Source organism: Protopterus annectens, chromosome 4.part0 (assembly GCF_019279795.1).
Source record: "Protopterus annectens isolate FY-2018-M chromosome 4.part0, PAN1.0, whole genome shotgun sequence".
In the NCBI taxonomy this organism is placed as follows: Eukaryota; Metazoa; Chordata; order Ceratodontiformes; family Protopteridae; genus Protopterus; species Protopterus annectens.
Genome location: NC_056733.1, coordinates 875,533,698 through 875,551,473, shown reverse-complemented (window position 1 = coordinate 875,551,473; position 17,776 = coordinate 875,533,698). Strand labels below are relative to the sequence as shown.

The following is a 17,776-nucleotide window of genomic DNA, read 5'->3' as shown; positions in this document are numbered from 1 at the left end:
TTGGGATTAGATGTTGAAGAATCCTTGGTTAGAATTACTATGCTAGCTATAAAATAAGAGTTGAACTGTTTTGCAGTTTTGAGTAGTGAGTTATCAAGAAATGGCTTTGGGTTGATTTTTGGTTGAGATGCAAGATTTCTTTAATGGATATCCAACATTGTTTAGGGTTGTGTTTAGTATTATTGTTTTTTTTTTGTCTTCAGTTTATTTTCTTTTTAGTATTATCACAAATCATTCTGAAGTTGTCAAGATACTGAGGTGTTTGTTTTATTCTTGCCATTCTTTCCATGTTTTTCCTCTCCAGCCTGAATTAGCATCCTATTATTTTTGGATAGCCAAACTGCATTGTTTGTTTTCAGTTTCTTCCTTTTAGGAGGTGCAAGGCTGTTTAAGATATTTAGAAAGGTTGCATTGAATTCAATTACAGCATCATCTAAGGGGAGGATTTGTAGGAAGCTCCAGTTAATAGATGATAGTGTAGTAATGAACATTTCTGGGTTAAACTTGGAAAAGTTACATGTTGTTTTATAAACATGCTGTTTAATTGGATGTGTGAGATGTCTAGTCATATAGATTGGGAGATGATCACTGACAGAGTCTGACATTGTACATGTGGTGGAGTATTTGCTAGGGACTGATACTAGGATGCAGTCTAACAGAGAATTTGATGTCTTGCTATAATATGTGGACTATTAATTAGTTATGTGAAACCATAAAAGTTCATGCTAGATGGATGCAAGTTAGAGTTTATGTCCAACCAATTGACATTCACATCACCTAGTAATATTTTTTCTTGTGGAAATGTTAAGGATATCCAATGTAGGATATCTTCCAGTATAGCTGTATTATCACCAGGAGGGATATAAAGGACCGTAAAGCATCTTTGTTTATAATTGTTTATTTTGAGGAAAGCAATACAAAGCTCTGCTGAACTGAGTATTGGTGTTGACTTGCTGTAAGAGGAAATGTAGTAGATACTGGGAAATAGTAAATCAATACCACCTTTCCTCTTTATATGGTCATTACGGATGATATTATAGCCAGGAAGTATAACGTCAGAGTTGTTTATGCTGGGTTTAAGCCAAGTTTCAGTTACAGAAGAACATTAGGCTTATGTTGGGTAATGCAGGCATGTAGTTCAGCAGTTTTATTTCCTATACTTCTAACATTTATTGCAAAAAAAATAGATCACAAGGGTTGGGGATTGGCAGTTGTTGGGTTATAGAAGTATGTAGAGCAAAACTATCTTTGTGTTCACTATGATATGTAGGGTCAGGATTAGGGTAAAGATCTCCACTTAGAAGGATTTTAGTATATATGGGAATAGTGCATACTTGTTTTTGGAGAGGAGTCTTGCACTTTGTTTTGGTGTGTGTTGCTGTGCATCTCATTAGCCTATATTTGGGATAAAGATGAGGTGCAATAGGTTTGGTGCAATGTGTGGACAGTGTAAAGAGGAAGTATGAAGAGGTGGTTGGGACAGAGTTGGAGAGATGTTGCAATATAGTATTCATTAATGGTAGGATAACAGCAGAGTAGGACACGAAGAATATAGGATAAGCTGAAGAGTAGCACAATTAATTACAGGAATATATATGTTATAGATGTCAGGTATTGGGGAAGTAGCAATGAAGAAGGAAACAAGAAGTAGCAGGACAGCAGGAGATTCAATGATGGTGCAGTCTGAACAGTAGAAGAGGATAGGTAAGGACAGGATTATTTTCTGTAAAAGTAGAGAGGTAGGTTATCCTAGTATCTTCTCTGGAATATAAGGAATAGAGGAGTATTAAAGCCTAGAGTATAATGATGTAGTCAAAATAAGAAAAACGAAGGTTTATTTGGGAAAAGAAAAGGATACAATGTGAAATAGTTAGGTACTATTAGGGAGAGTGTGATTATAAATGGATATTGTGCAAAGCAGTGTGAGAAGCAGAAACATAGCTGGGAATAAAGATAAAAATTAAAGAAATAAGGAAGTAGAAAACAAAAAACAGAAGTGCATATATAGGAGTAGTAAGGTCATTTGGGGAGGGCTTTGAAATTAAGAGTCACAAGTGAAATGTATATGTAGGACATATAATATTAGAGTTAGAGGAGTGAGTGGGAATTAGGGGTAGGGTATGGGAATCAAGCAAAGTCAAGCAAGTTTCCCACCCTCAAGTCAATTTATAGGTGAATGTATAACTGTGATGAATCACCTTATGGCTAGAACAAAGCAATTAACAAAAAGATGCAAGTAAAAACAGGTTTTCTATCATTTCCTGAGACTAAATGCCTGGCATATTCAATGTGGTCTACTGGTCAAGCAAAAGGAGACAGTGGCCAACTTAGCAAGGGGCCTTTCAATCACAGAGTAGGTATGTATTTAACTGATTAAAGTTAATATGCAGCAAGGTTCTTAATATTAAACATGCTTACATGAAACAATGACAAAAGTCTTAGTAAACTTGTAGGTGTAGGATGCTGTGACAGAGCTCCTGCAATATTGAGGTCAGATGTAGTGACTGCAGGCTATGAAACAATGACAAAAGTCTTAGTAAACTTGTAGGTGTAGGGCATTGTGACATAGCTCCTGCAATATTGGGGTCAGATGTAGTGACTGCAGGCTATGAAACAATGACAAAAGTCTCAGTAAACTTGTAGGTATAGGGTGTTGTGACAGAACTCCTGCAATATTGAGGTCAGATGTAGTGACTGCAAGCTGTGCTCTATGAAGGAAGATCGGTCAGTCTCCACTTTTTAGGCACATATGGCATCTGACAAGTGAGCAAATGCTGGTAAAATTAACAATAAGACATTAAAAAGTATTGCCTGGCTAAAGCTACACTGGCAATTTTAATGGAAGTAACTGCACTAAATCCATCTGTAATGACAATAGCCTGTGTTCATAGGCCAGACGGGGAAGGGGGAATTTCATCTTCAGAGATGATACGGACTGTAAGAATGAGTAGATGGGGATGCAGGATGCTTTGTTGTATGAGACCTCTTAGTGAAGACTTAGAAAAAGAGATAGTATACACTCACTAGGGATGCGTACATGTCCTGATGGACTATCATTGCATATATTGGAGAAATCATGTTATACTTCATTGTGAACTCTGCAGGTGGCTTATTGCTGTCTTAACCAGTGAAATCATAGTTATTGAACCCCTATCTACAATTCATGATGTTATCATATGCGGGAATCAGAATAAAATAGCAGCATACATACATATCTATATGTGTGCATGTCTGGGTCTAGATTTGGTCCACAATCTCCTAGGTCAATTCACTGATGGCCTTCTACTCAAATTAAGTAGGATGAGTGTAGAAGCTTGTTACCAATTCTGACTTGTTGACATCAGTGACACTGGGAATGTGCTTAGCTGGGAGCATGCATAACTACTGCTGATATTAGTGGGCCATGCTTATTTTGAAGGAAAGGTGCCTCTTTTAAGGTTTTGAAGGGAGAAAATTTAAGACGTGTTTCTGGAGGCATTTTCAGAAGATTTTGTTGACTGTGTGTTTTGGGTTTAATGAAGATTTGAGGCTAAAACAGCCCTAGTAACTACCTTGTAATAAAACATTTGTTTTACCTACCAGCAGCTTTGTTGTACAAAGCAGAAAAAATTTACAAGGTATATGGAAAAGCATTACAGTGGTGGGTGGGGGTATAATGTAACCATAGGCACCACAGGACAGCTATTTGAGACAACCACTGAAAAGAGGAGCAAGAAAAAGCTGGGAGTGGATTTTCCTATGGAAATGTCATGTAATAGTGGTACTACATAAGAAAGCTAAGTTGTAAATGTAGAGGGAGGCTTCTAACCATGTTAGAGGGGGAGACACAATAGCACCTTTCCAGCACCCCTTACAATATCCTCTGCCTGAAGCTCTGTTGTGGGCATTGAGCTTGTTAAGCCAGACAGTGTGTAATTCATGGGAGTGCATCACCAGCAACTCTATCCAATATTGTCATATCTGACCACTGTTTCACTGTACCACCTTTTCCTGAATAGGAGGATGCCCAGTGGTCATCTTGTTGGTAAGTGGAATTTGTTTTTCTTTTTTTATTTTTTAAGTAGTTATTCATGGTAAAATGTATTGCTGAATACTAAAACATTTTTTCTTTGTTTTATCCCCCTCATTTCTCTCTTTGTTTTGTTTCTTTCAGGTGATGCAGGCCTGTCCCAAACCTGTATTTTCATTGACAGGATCTTTGGCCTCTTGAAGAGTCATTTAAGGTGTCTCGAGGAGTCTGGAGGTGCCCTTCAGTGTGACCCAGCTACAGCATGCAGAATGTTTACTGCATGTTTCATTCTGCACAAGATGATCATGCACTGGTTGGGTGGTGAAGTGACCCATGCTGTCACTGCAGCTCCCAGTTCCAATCTTACTATGACCAGTGGTGACCAGCTGGCAGCAGTAGTAAGGGATCCCAAGCATCAGGCTCATGCATAGCATACATGTGCTCAGGTAAAGTGATGGCATCCAGTCCAGAGCTATGGACCATGCTATTCAGGTTAGTGTTTCCTTTCTTTAAAACACATACACTGGTATTCTCGGTCACTGAGTGAATGCACTAGGGTCATGTGTGATGTTTGCAAGTGAGCATAGCTAGCTAGTGATTCGCACAGGCCATTTATAGTAATGCACAATGCCAGCAAATGAGTGTAAGGAAATTAAGCATAATGAGATGCAAGTGGAAATTGTGTGAAGCAGTGTATGTTAATGAAGTGTCCTTGTGATCTGTAGTCCAATAGGCGTACCATACACACATCCATTTTTAAAAGAATTGGTGAGTGTTTTGTATCTACTTTGAAATCGGTGAACCATGTATACACAAGCACTTACATAACCTATCTGGATTATATCTCCCTGTGGTCTCTTCAGTATTTTGTCCACATATTCACAAGCACTTTGATGACATCAAAATTAATTATTTCCCCAGCAATCCCTTCAGTACTATGTTCAAGTATGTACAAGCACTAAAATGATACCATTTCCCCATAGATCGCTTCAGTAGTTTGTCAGTATATGCACAGGCTTTTAAATTACGCCATTTCCCAATTAATCACTTCAGTAGTTTGACCATGTATACACAAGCACTAAAATGATACCATTTCCTAAATGATCTCTTCAGTATTTTAGTCACAGCACTAAAATTATACCATTTCCTAATCGATCCCTTCAGTATTTCAGTCACGGCACTAAAATGATACCATTTCCTAATCGATCCCTTCAGTATTTCAGTCACGGCACTAAAATTATACCATTTCCTAATCGATCCCTTCAGTATTTCAGTCATGGCACTAAAATGACACCATTTCCCAATTAATCCCTTCAGTAGTTTGACCAAGTATGTACAAGCACTAAAATGACACCATTTCCTAATCGATCTTTTCAGTATTTCTGTCATGGCACTAAAATGATACCATTTCCTAATCGATCCCTTCAGTATTTCACTCATGGCACTAAAATGATACCATTTCCTAATCGATTCCTTCAGTATTTCAGTCAAGGCACTAAAATGATACCATTTCCTAATCGATCCCCTCAGTATTTTAGTCACGGCACTAAAATGAAACCATTTCCTAATCGATCCCTTCAGTATTTCAATCACAACACTAAAATTATACCATTTCCTAATCGATCCCTTCAGTATTTCAGTCATGGCACTAAAATGATACCATTTCCTAATCGATCCCTTCAGTGTTTTAGTCACGGCACTAAAATGATACCATTTCCTAATTGATTACTTCCGTAGTTCAATCATCATAGCTGGCCTTAGGCATAGGTCAACTACGTGTCTGCCTAGGGTGCTGCTCTAGCAGGGGCACTTTTCCAATACTTATTTGCTTATTTTTTGTAGTAAAGAAATGGTTTATTTAAAATGTGTTGAGGGAGTATAGAAAAACTGAAGAGTAAGACAAACTGTGAGAAAAAGGAAGAAAAAAGTAATCTGGATGGTGTATGTAGACCAGGATGGGGGTACCAGGTGGTGTGGAGAGGCACTGTGAAGCTCTTTTGCCTAGGGCTCCAGTTCACCAAAGGCCGGCCCTGTCAGTCATGGCACTAAAATGACACCTTTTCACCATCAATCCCTTCAGTAGTTTAACCATGTATGCACAAGTACTAAAATGACACCATTTCCTCAGTGACTACTTCAGAAGTTTGACAATATATACATGACCAGTAAATGGCAAACATTTTTTGCAATGAACTCAATAATCTTACCAGAATTTTATTTTTGTTACTTTTCAAAGTCTGCAGTTTCCTAAATAGTGTTCTGCAGAACTCCAGCTATCCCAAGTTAATATGCAGCTTATTCTTGTAAATTCAAGTCCATTTACAAGTTCTGTATGCAAATGAGGCCCTTTAACATTTATCTCTATGAATCACAGTAATAAGCCATTGTCTAAGGTGCCTTGTCCACTTAATATCTCCCCTTAATACTTATCCTAAAATACTTTAAGAAGGCTTATTTATCATCACATTTGTGTTTTTTGCAGCCACAATGAATAACATATGCTGACTACATTTGCATATTTGCATAGCTGCTGTTTGCAGATTACCACTATGCAACAACAAAGGGCTGGACTATGAATACCGCCTATAGAGTATAATTAATTCAAGCAGTAATATCTGTGGGCTACGCTGCTGTCACTGTTCATCTGACATTCCTTCTTGTCTTTAAATAATTATTTTTTTTATTTCAGAATAGGTACTGATATTACTGTTTGTAAAAGTTATGCCTGAGTGCTCACTGACTCCTGTTTAGTAATGTTATAAGACATCATATAAGGAATAACCACATTTTTAACTATTTTGCACAATATATTCTAGTGAGCTTGTGTATGTAAGTATGCAAGTATTGAATGTCCGGAAGTGGTGCAATTAGTAAAAAAGTTGCATTTCTGTTACTTATAATCTGACCCCCTCCACACACACACACACACACACACACACACACACACACACACACACACACACACACACACACACACACACACACTCAGTATTTAACATGAGTTTATACCTTGGAATTGAATGAAAATATATCATATTATTGCTAATATTACGCAATGTTTCTTCATTTTGAACTGGGTTGTCAGTTAAGGTACTGCACAGCAAAGTATTTAATTTTGTCATACGCAATAATTTGTGGTCTCAGAGACAAATAAAATGTGTGCATTGATGAGGGTGAAGTGGCAGTAGTATATGGCTACATGGCATGACCATTTCTAGCTGACTGTCTGAGCAGTGCTCTGAGTCTTAACAATGTCATGGCACTTTTACTGCTGGGTGATCAAAGCTTTACATGCTTCCTGGGATAGCTGTGATAAATTCATGCTACTGCTATAATGAATTTCCATTTACAACAGTGAGTTTTACAGTATTCACATAAGCCATTGTAGTATGCCCATCACCTCAGTAAAGTAAACTCAGTAGTCTTACATCATTTTGAACCGTTTCATATTAATTTGCAATATTCCCATTATTTTTCTTATTTTAAAAAGTCCACGGTTTCCTAAGCTATTTGCTGCCTAACTCAAGTAACCTCAAGTTAATATGGCGGTGTCCAGCGTATTCATCTAAGATCATAGTCATTTATGCATTGTTTGCAAATTAGGCCTTTTTTTGGTTGTGGTAATACATGAACATGTAAGGCAACTTATCCATGTAACCAGGCCTCAGGCAGTCATTGACTCAACCTTGGGTTTATGTAAATGAGGTGGGGATACAGGCAGAATCTGCAGCCGTCCCCAGCAATCCCCAGAATGCCTGAGGAGTGCACAGATAACCTCAATTATTCTCTAAGCTGACAATGTATAGAAAAGGCAAAATGGAGCCATACGCATGTGACTTTACACAATCATGAAGCATAATCCCTGCCCATCTAACATCAGCTCGTGCACCTTGTCACCTCACAGTACTCGACATCCACTAAAAGTTGGTACCGGCACACACAGGAATATCTATTTCTGCAAAAAGTCCCTCATGACGAAAATATTAATACTGATGCAATACTGAATGAAGAACGTATAAAGAAATGATTCCTTCATGAAATTCACATATGATACTCCAAAAAGCGAGCAGAAGCAAAGTACAGAGGCAGTAGTATTTGTATGTGACATAAAAACTGATGATGTCATTAATGACTTTTATCCATCATTCTCCTTTAAACTTCTTTGCACCTGCCAATCTGGGGGGGCAAGCCCCCCACACCCCAGACCTATATATACCAAATCTGGTATCTTCATACTTTGGAGAAAAGGGAATGTTTTTAGAAATAACCATCTTGGACTTAGTATATATAAATCCATTTGTTCAGCCATTCAATCTCCATATTTTGGGACTCACTTTAGCAGATATCGACATGGTTAACAGATTATATGGTAAAATGATTACCAAATCTTCTAGGCTAGACTCATGTGCATCTCACAAAATCATATGCATGACAAGATAATGCTTTATGAAAAGGGATACAGCAACTCCCATCCCTTTAAGAATTAAATTCCATTAACTGCCTTGTGGCAGCCCAGTAGCTCTCTGATGGGCTAACACAGGTTCGTTACTGCAGGTACTTAATATTTAAAAAAGTCACCCACCTCACTTATGCCTGGTTCCACCTGAGTACTGTTGGGGTAAAGCTGATTGTGTAAACGAGGTTCTGTCACAGCTTTCTTTACATCATAATCAAACCACAGAGAATTCATTATCACCTGTAAGAGAATAACAACATTACAAAAGTTGGTATTAATGCAAGATGACAGTCCTCAAGCATCAAAGCTCTCAAAATGAATGGTTTTATTACATATATTTCCTGTGGAGGTCATTAGTTAATCTGAATGGTTCGCAGCAGACAGACATGACTGAGATAAACACGAGCGAGGTGACACTGTAATTATTCCATGTTTCTGGTTAGTTCGTACTTACGTACCAGTGCTGTTCCAGATGTAATCTTTGTGCCACCCGATGCTCCGACAACCATCTTGACCTGCTTATTCTTATCTATTAAAATAGCTGGACACATGGATGATAAGGGCCTTTTACCTGGTGGGAAAAGAAAATACTTCATGTCTGATAGTCACTCCAGAATGTTCTACTCTTCTTGTATCTTATACCTGGCCTTAAAAAATAAGCATTTGCAAAACTGCAAAGTGTGAAGAAACTTTCCCTGCATCACCCAATATAACATAAGCAGGTTAAATGAATTACATCATGTCCAACTTTATTGCCATACTTATTGCTATATATACATCTATGATGAAGACTTTGGCTTAGTGCCTCCTGCTAATATTTACCTTTCTTTGTGTCCTGCACTGATTTTCTCTGTCATCCCTTGACCTCTTTTCCCTGGTAGAGCAACATTTTCATTTCCTATGATTCAGCAAATGACGTGTTCATGCTCACAGTAAAAACAGACTGGGACTGGGATGGGTTATGGACACAAAAGGCAACGATTGTGAAAGACATGCCTGATTATTGTATATTTTCCACAACATAATACTGCTGAATTCACAGAACTGGACCCAGTAGGTGTAAGCATTGTGTCTATTTACTTATAGCTTGGCTGTTACTATAAGACACTTTCAGTGGAATACACTTTCACAGGTAAATACTGACAAATACTCAATAGTTTTAAAGATAGTGGCAACTGCTTACATGATAATTGTAGCCAGTAAGTAGTATTTAGTTACAATTAAAACATGCATTTATATCCATAAATTTAGCTTTATGAAGATGTAGATACTTGGATTCTCCAATCTTAGAATTTCATAAAATGAACTTAAAGTTACTGCCTGACAATTTGAAGAAAGTTATCTAAACTGCCTCTGACATAGACTATATGGCTATGTGGGAAAAGCATATTTTTTGGTTTGTATTACTAATGATGTTATTTTATTTGTTTACAGTGTGCTATTTAACATCGTTTTCCTTGAATACTAAAGCTTTTGGCTAGCAGAGAAAACAATGCCTGTGCTTCTTGGTGATTTACAGAAATCTACACAAAGTAATTAATATGTAAATTATGGGAGGAGCAAGAGTAGTATTTTTACTTCTAAACATTTCAAGGTGATCCTGAGAAATCTCACTTGAACTGCCTCTGCCATAGAATTGACTGTGTGAAAATAACATACTTCTTTGTTTGTATTGCTCATATTGTTATCTTGCTTTATTGCACTTTGTTTTTTTTTTTTTTTCAATGAATTATTTGAAGTTCTTTTCATCTGAATACTAAAAGCTTGGTTTAAGAAGCTTGTGTCTCTTAGTGATAAATAGTAACTACAGAAGGTTAATTACTTGTGAATTTTGGGAGGAACTACAGACTAATATTTTTATTAGAAAGCATTCCAAGTAAACTCATTTGAACTGCCTGTGCCATAAAATACACCTCTATGTAGGAAATGTCTGCTCTTAAATCCAGTGGCTCTGGAGTTGTCTGCCCCTTATGTTAATTTGATCACAAACTCCACCCCCTGACCCCCCCCACACACACACACACATACTCCTCTTCCATTGGTTGTTTTTAGTAAACACAAAATGCAATTTTGTAAAAGTGCTTATCTTAAACTAAGTAAATGTATTTATCCTCCCAGTGTTACACAGACCCAGAATATTGATTATCCATAGATAAACAGAGATGTAACCAATTATACCCAGACAAAATATTACTCATAATTGGTTCCATATACTTGTGTCTTCAATCACCAAAGTTTTGCACTGATTTTGTATCAATACTGTTTAAATTCTATTAGCCATTACCAACATTATTAATTGACCTCAAAAATCACTACCTCTGACCATATAACCCTAGCCTGCTTTAGTCCCATGATTACCAACCTGTTAGCACTCATTTTTTCTGGCAGTGTAGCAATTGACTAATCTTTACTGACAACCCACTTGGTCTTACACATAATAATTTCACCTATGACAAATGCACCTATTTATCTAAATTAGATGGTGAGATCTCTGACTGGACATTCAGCTAACATGCTAACATGCTCGTAAACTATGCTCTATCAGCTGTACATTGACCTATCATGCCTATGTGCTATGTTACCTCACCATACCCACAGCTGTCTCTCTTTTCATGTTGCTGTCATCCACCGTGGGTACTAAGTATAGTACAGAGGTACATTAGTAGGCATCTTGCCTTCTTCCAGTGACTTCATTGTCTTTGAATTCCTAGTTGGGTGGAGAGTTGACATAATAGTTAAGGTGTTTACTTCACAGAGAAGAGAGACAGTGTTTGATTCTCAACAAGGGACATTGTCTAGGCTTACAATTGTCTATAACAGCACCTACCTAGTACTAACTTATGAACCTATTCCTGACTTGCTTGTCTTTACATGGTCTTCTGCAATATGGCAGTGTACCTTTTTATCATGTTAAAATGAGCCTAATGGTAAGGGAGTGAGGACTTCAGTTAGGGAATGGGTGGGAGTTTTAAGGTTAGAGTTACAGCTCTAGTATGGCTATACAGTTTTATAAGGTCAGGTGTTAGGAGGGATGGGTAGTTACAGAAGATTGGGCTAGTGGGGTTTGCAGCACTTGTTTGATTGAGAAAGTGGCAGCAAATAAATAAAATTGTATAAAATATTTCTCTGAGATTCCTGAGTATCCTGCGCTTTCTGAAACAGGTTGTGTATTGTCAGCTTTACAGAAATCTTGTACATATGTGTGAAGAGTACACAAACAGAAATTAGTCATTTTTTTCTTCACTTTGAACTTTTCCTGTTTCCTTTGTTTAGCAAAAAGTTATAAGGAGAAATAAAAATATCTTTATCAAATTGCACAATGTGATTTGGGGGAAGAAATGCCATACAAGCTCTATTGCTGTTTAATTAGCTATCTGGCTAGGATTTATCAGCTGGAAAATAGGTATCTGCATCCTGTGGTAAATAATGTCATGTGTAGCTGCAGCAAATAAAGCATATTTGTGAAGGATTATCATCATAGACTGCAGTGGCCTTAGGAAATCAGACACAAAGTTAGATAATGGCTACTGCAGAGGTTCAGACCTGATGCCTCCTTATTTAACAATTTGTCATGCTACTCTGATAAGTGGTTCAAGCAGTGATACAAGCTAAGTAAAGCAATGCATAGTATAAACACGATATTTCTTTAAAGTACAACTTCTGATATTAATATTCTTTAAGCCACAGCATTAATATGAGCCTCACTTCAGCTGTATAAAGTTTTCTTACAGCTCCAAAAGAAATGTTCACATTCACTCATTCAGTGTGTGCACCCGACCTTTGTTACAATGCACACAGTCTCTCAATTTTTACTTTTAACATTCAGGCAACATCAGATAATGATAAAACGTATATACATATACCCAATCTGCAATCAAATATATATTAGTGACAAATGCTTGTTAAATTTAGTTTTTGAACTGCAAAACTTATTTAGTAAGGCTATGGGATGTTCTACTCTTTGAAAAGACAATGGTATGTTCCTGCAACATCCAGATAGCAGGTACATGTTGTCACAGACTCCTCCATGAAGTCTAGCCACAGAAAAGAGCCACATTAAGGACATATCTGGATACTTATTTTTTTATGTATTTATTTAACATCTTTTTACTGGGAAAGTCTGACTTGTAATGAAGCCAATTTTCAGCGGAGGCCTGGGAGAAATGCTCCAGATGCACGTCTTTGTAATGTTAGAGAAAACCAGAGTACCCAGAGAAAACCCACACGAACGCAGGAAAGACATGCAGACTCCACACGGAAGGCACTGCAGCTGAAAATCAAACCAGAGAACCTCTTGCTGTGAGGTGACAACACTACCGTTGTACCACTACACCATCCAAATATGACATGATCATCCAGCTATGTCTTCAATGCCACTGCAGAATGTACAGAAAGGACATTTGTTCCGGAATAGTACCAGACAGATCACCTGGAAACTATTTGCCCTAAAAAGCAACGATCTCACTGCACTCTGCAGTCTAGACCAGGGACTGATACACTGATGTACTCCAGCATTAAGCAGACAATCAGTGAGTAGAAATAAATAATAATTCTGCTGCTGTAGCAAATCACCCCATTAATGTAATGACTGCTGCCCTTCAGGATAGGCAAACTATCACTCAGGCCATCAAACAATGTTCATGTGTGAGTGTGTTTAGTGGGGAGACACAAAAAACACATTTATTTAGAGCAATGTAGTGCAAAAACACATACCCAGAATAAAAGCCCAGCACTGGTGTTAACTGTAATGGGGAAATGATTCCACATGGTGTCCTCTGTGATGATGAAAATTCTCAAAACATGTACTGGTATCATTGATGTTGGAGAACAGGATAGGCCAGGATAAATCTCATTATATTACGTCAGCTTGTTATTTACTTAATTATTTGATAAATGGGCAGATGGATTAGTTCAAGGACCCAGGCCAAAAGGTGAACAAGTAATTATAACTGTATATGTACGATGACTGAACAGTGAGTAAACAAGGACAGTAAATCAAAACAATATTACATATATTAATAGAAGAGCAATGTACCTAATATTAAGATAAATGAGCTGGCAATCAATCAAACCACTATATTATAATAATAATAATAATAATAATAATAATAACTCTGGTACAACATGACTTAAAGGCATGGCTTTCAAAGGTAAGAGATATAATAGTAAACTCTCCCCGGGCCTCCACTGAAAATGGGCTCTGTCCCAGTTGGACTTTCCTGGTAAACAAATGTTAAATAAATAAATAAAATAAATAAATAAATAAACATTCCAGAAAGAGACAACTATCCATAGCACTTGGATTGCCAGTAGCAGTATTTGGGATAAGACGATATATCTATATGCATCATTTTTCCTAAAGCATTTATAGCTCTGTTTAACATACTTATATGTAAATAATAAATCTGATTGATTTTTAATGAGTGGCTTGTAGTCAGATGCGGATGGAGAGTGAAGCTCTCCTTTGTTTAGATAAATGCTTTCATACCGAATGTGTTGACTTTCGTTTGGTGGCATTATTTCTCTTTGTGCTTAGGGTACTAGAAGCACCGAGTCTGTCCACAGTGTCATTCAGATATTTGCATCAGTTTCATAATGACCCATCTATGATTTCTCCATAAATAGGGTTTTCTGAAGGGCTTTACTGCAAATTAAGTTGTACGTAATGCATATATCTCCTTGTTAATCAATACTATGAATATCTAAAGGAATAGTCATGTTTTAAAATGCACTATTACACTCCTGTAACTTCTGATCACAGAACAGGATTAAAGGTACATAAATACATCCCATGTATTATGATCCTAACTTCTGTTTTTGTCAGCAAAAAAAAAGCAAATGGTAGTACCTCTGCTCTCTGCACTGGTCATATGGCAGCTGTATTACTTCTGAGTTCCTATCAAGGTATTTTCAAACCGAGATCCAAAAATATATTCACTTAAGACTGCAAACACCAGGTAAAGGCCCTGCTTGGAATTATTTGGCAGAAAGGACAGAAAAGTGGGTGCTTACCTGGCACAATGAAATTGTTGGGTGAAGGAGGGAGCCCAAATCCATTGATTATATATGGTGAGCTGAAATCATCCATTTCATCATTAAACAGTATTCCGGTGCTCGGAGAAAGAACCAGTGACCCAAAGCTGAAAGGAAATAAAAAACAGCAGTTAATTCTAACAGCATGGAGAGGACTACAAATACAGACTTTAATACTTATCACAGCCATTGTACTGAATCTACCAGCAACTTTCCTTTAAAAGAAAGAAATACCTTAATAATACTGCTATGTCAGAATTTGTAAGGCACAATTACTTTATTTGAAAACTGTAAGTAATTAAGTGTTATGACATGCATTTTATGTACTTTCCTTGCCATACTGACTTCATTGTAATCTCTAAACACAGTGTATACCTTACTTTAACATTCTGTGGTGGTGTGCTACCCTGGTCTCTGCCATCCAAGTTGGTATGATGGTACTCCTTTCTTGACAGACACACTTTGTGAAGCTTAGATGCATACATGAACACAAAGAGGTATGAGGATGTCACAGGAGGTAAAAGAGTGGGGGGAGGTACCACCAGCCACCCACGTTCTGACTATCCATCAACACACCAGTCTACTTAAAAGTCAGAGATGGCTCTTTTGTATGGAAAAACATCAGCTTTTCCATCACTGAGGTGATGTGCATTCTCTGCGATGTCAGGTCAGTGAGGTCACCATCACTGTAAGCAATGACGAAGTCATAGTGGTGATGTCAAGTCAGTGAGGTCAGCATTACTGTAAGCAATGATGGAGTCATAGCGTCATGGACTAATGTGATGAATTTATGCTTAGTTTGATATTTACATTTATACAGAAGAAAGCAGGTCGTCCCATATGAAAGGGACTAGGGACGTTGAAGGAAATAAATGACATTCAGAAGGGCTGAGTAACCAGACTGCAGTTTTTCATTGCATTTAGCTGTAAAAATCAGTACAATCAGTAACAAAATGGTGCTCAAATGCCAAAAGATTATATGGCAGAGACTGCAGTGTGGATGGACTTCTAAGCTGTAGTAAAAAGGCCCAAGACCCTGGAGGGACTAGGTTGATGAATGAGTAACTAGGTTTCTTTACTGGAAATATGGATTAAAACAAGCCCTGACAGAAGGATCCTGGTAGCTGATAAAGCACATATGAATAAGAGTCATCAGTACTGATTTCAAAGTACATAGCTGTGCTTCAGTTCGAAATAGTGGATAAAGCAAACAGAATACTGATATGGACCACATGGAGTAGGAGGGGACTTCACAGAATACTGATATGGACCACATGGAGTAAGAGGGACTTCACAGAATACTGATATGGACCACATGGAGTAGGAGGGACTTCACAGAATACTGACATGGACCACATGGAGTAGGAGGGACTTCACAGAATACTGATATGGACCACATGGAGTAGGAGGGACTTCACAGAATACTGATATGGACCACATGGAGTAGGAGGGACTTCACAGAATACTGATATGGACCACATGGAGTAGGAGGGACTTCAAAGCAGACAGAAAAAAGACCTTTGCTTATGCTGCTTCTTTAATTACCCCAGCTGTGGCAGAACCATGGTGTTACTGGTACGTCTTTGCAATCCTTATGTGTGCAATGCTAAAAATAAAGGGTGTCATGCTAATGGATGAAAGTTATACCTAAAGCAGGGCCTGTGGGAGATTGATTCCTGTGGAATGAACACACAAAGATTATTGTTTGAAATGTAATTTAAACTCTAATTTCACTGAACCTTCATAGTTTCTGCAGTGTTTCTCCCTCATACAGTGATCTCAAAGTTTAACAAATCAAGTGGCATGAGTGGGTGTTAGTATGGAGGAACTATGGGCCTCCTCGTGCTTCAGTCAATTTTATTAAAACCACTGTCGCTATCACTATGTGACTGACTGTATTGTATCTCTCAATTACCTAGAATTTCACAGAATGTCCAGATTTTTGCCTCATATTTTTGGTCTGTTTCTTATAAAATGTATATTTTTTCTGACAGTGAGGATTGCAATCACTAAATAATAACAGACATTTGAGTTTCAGACTCCTTTCCTTTAGAAAATGTATGCTAATGCAAAAAAAAACTGTTTTTCTATCAACTTGGTAAGTTTGTAAGATCGATATATAAAATCTGTTCCTGATTTTGGGCCTTTGTCCTCACTTTATTTTTGGCTTTGTCCAGAATTCTTTCACTAAGTGGTTGAGAAGTATAGTATGACAAGTGAAGTTAGACCCATAAGTGAGCGCAGCAGGAGATGTCGATTTACACAACTTTAGGAATTTGGAGGAACATTGTAAGTAAAGAGAAAGCAAACAAAATGGAAGGAAGCATAACAGGATGCAGCCAATGTGTTGAATTCATAGGTTATGCAATGTAGCACAGGTAATGTCAAGGCACAAGATGTCGGCCATTTTAAAACACAGACAGAATAACTGCTCAATGTGCAAAACAGCTTGGTGTGCAGTGCATGTTAATGACTGTATAATAACATGGAAATGTGGAACTATATGCAAATGAAGGAACCCAAAATGATTAAAATGATGGATGCCCTTCAGAAATGTATAAAACAGGTGCGCTGCACTGGGGCACATGCCTGCAGTACTAGTAGTTCAGCCATGGGTACTGGGAGTGACCACTGCAGCCAGTGACTGGGGCACATGCCTGCAGCAGTAGTAGTAGTGCAGCCATAAGTACTGGGAGTGACCATTGCAGCCACTGCCTGTAATGTTGCACATTGCAGTCCTCCTTACCACCACAGGAGGAAGCTGAGACAGCACTTGGCATACCTCCAGCTCACAGATGAACAGACTGCGGACCATTTCTATGTGGAGAGGGCCATTACAAGGGACCTAGTCAAATTGAGTCACCCACAGGCAGAATCAAGGGGGATGCAGGTTATGCCTATTCATCTGGCTACAAACCTGTGTGAAGCCTTGACTATTTTAGCTGCAGAGACTTCCAGAGACCTTCAAGGGCCATGCTAAAAATATCAAATACATCATCCTCACAGATAATAAAGCAGTTCTTCAGTATAATCCTACAGCATGTGGAAGAACATATCAGGTTCACCAGGACAGTGGAGAAGAGAACAAGCACCATGAATAGCCAATTTCCCTGTGGTCCTGAGAGCTGTAAATTGTACACGTGTTGATGTAGGCCCCACCTCAGTTAGAGAACCTGGTATAAGTCTAAAGATAGGGCTTCTATGTCTTGAGCTGGCAAGGTGGTCTGCAATGCTAAGGTCATTGCATAACAATGTTTCAGTCCACCACCTGGGCAGTG

The 17,776-nt window shown here is 38.0% G+C and overlaps 1 protein-coding gene across 1 annotated transcript in view; it reads right to left on the bottom strand.

Annotated features, from left to right (window-relative positions):
* GGT1 (gamma-glutamyltransferase 1) overlaps positions 1–17,776 on the bottom strand; it is a gene marked incomplete in the record, with an annotated part of 1,527,627 nt that overhangs the window by 17,716 nt on the left and 1,492,135 nt on the right. Inside the window, 3 exon segments of the mRNA XM_044068834.1 lie at positions 8,592–8,705; positions 8,924–9,036; positions 14,478–14,605. Of these exon segments, the coding sequence (XP_043924769.1) occupies positions 8,592–8,705; positions 8,924–9,036; positions 14,478–14,605 (355 nt within the window).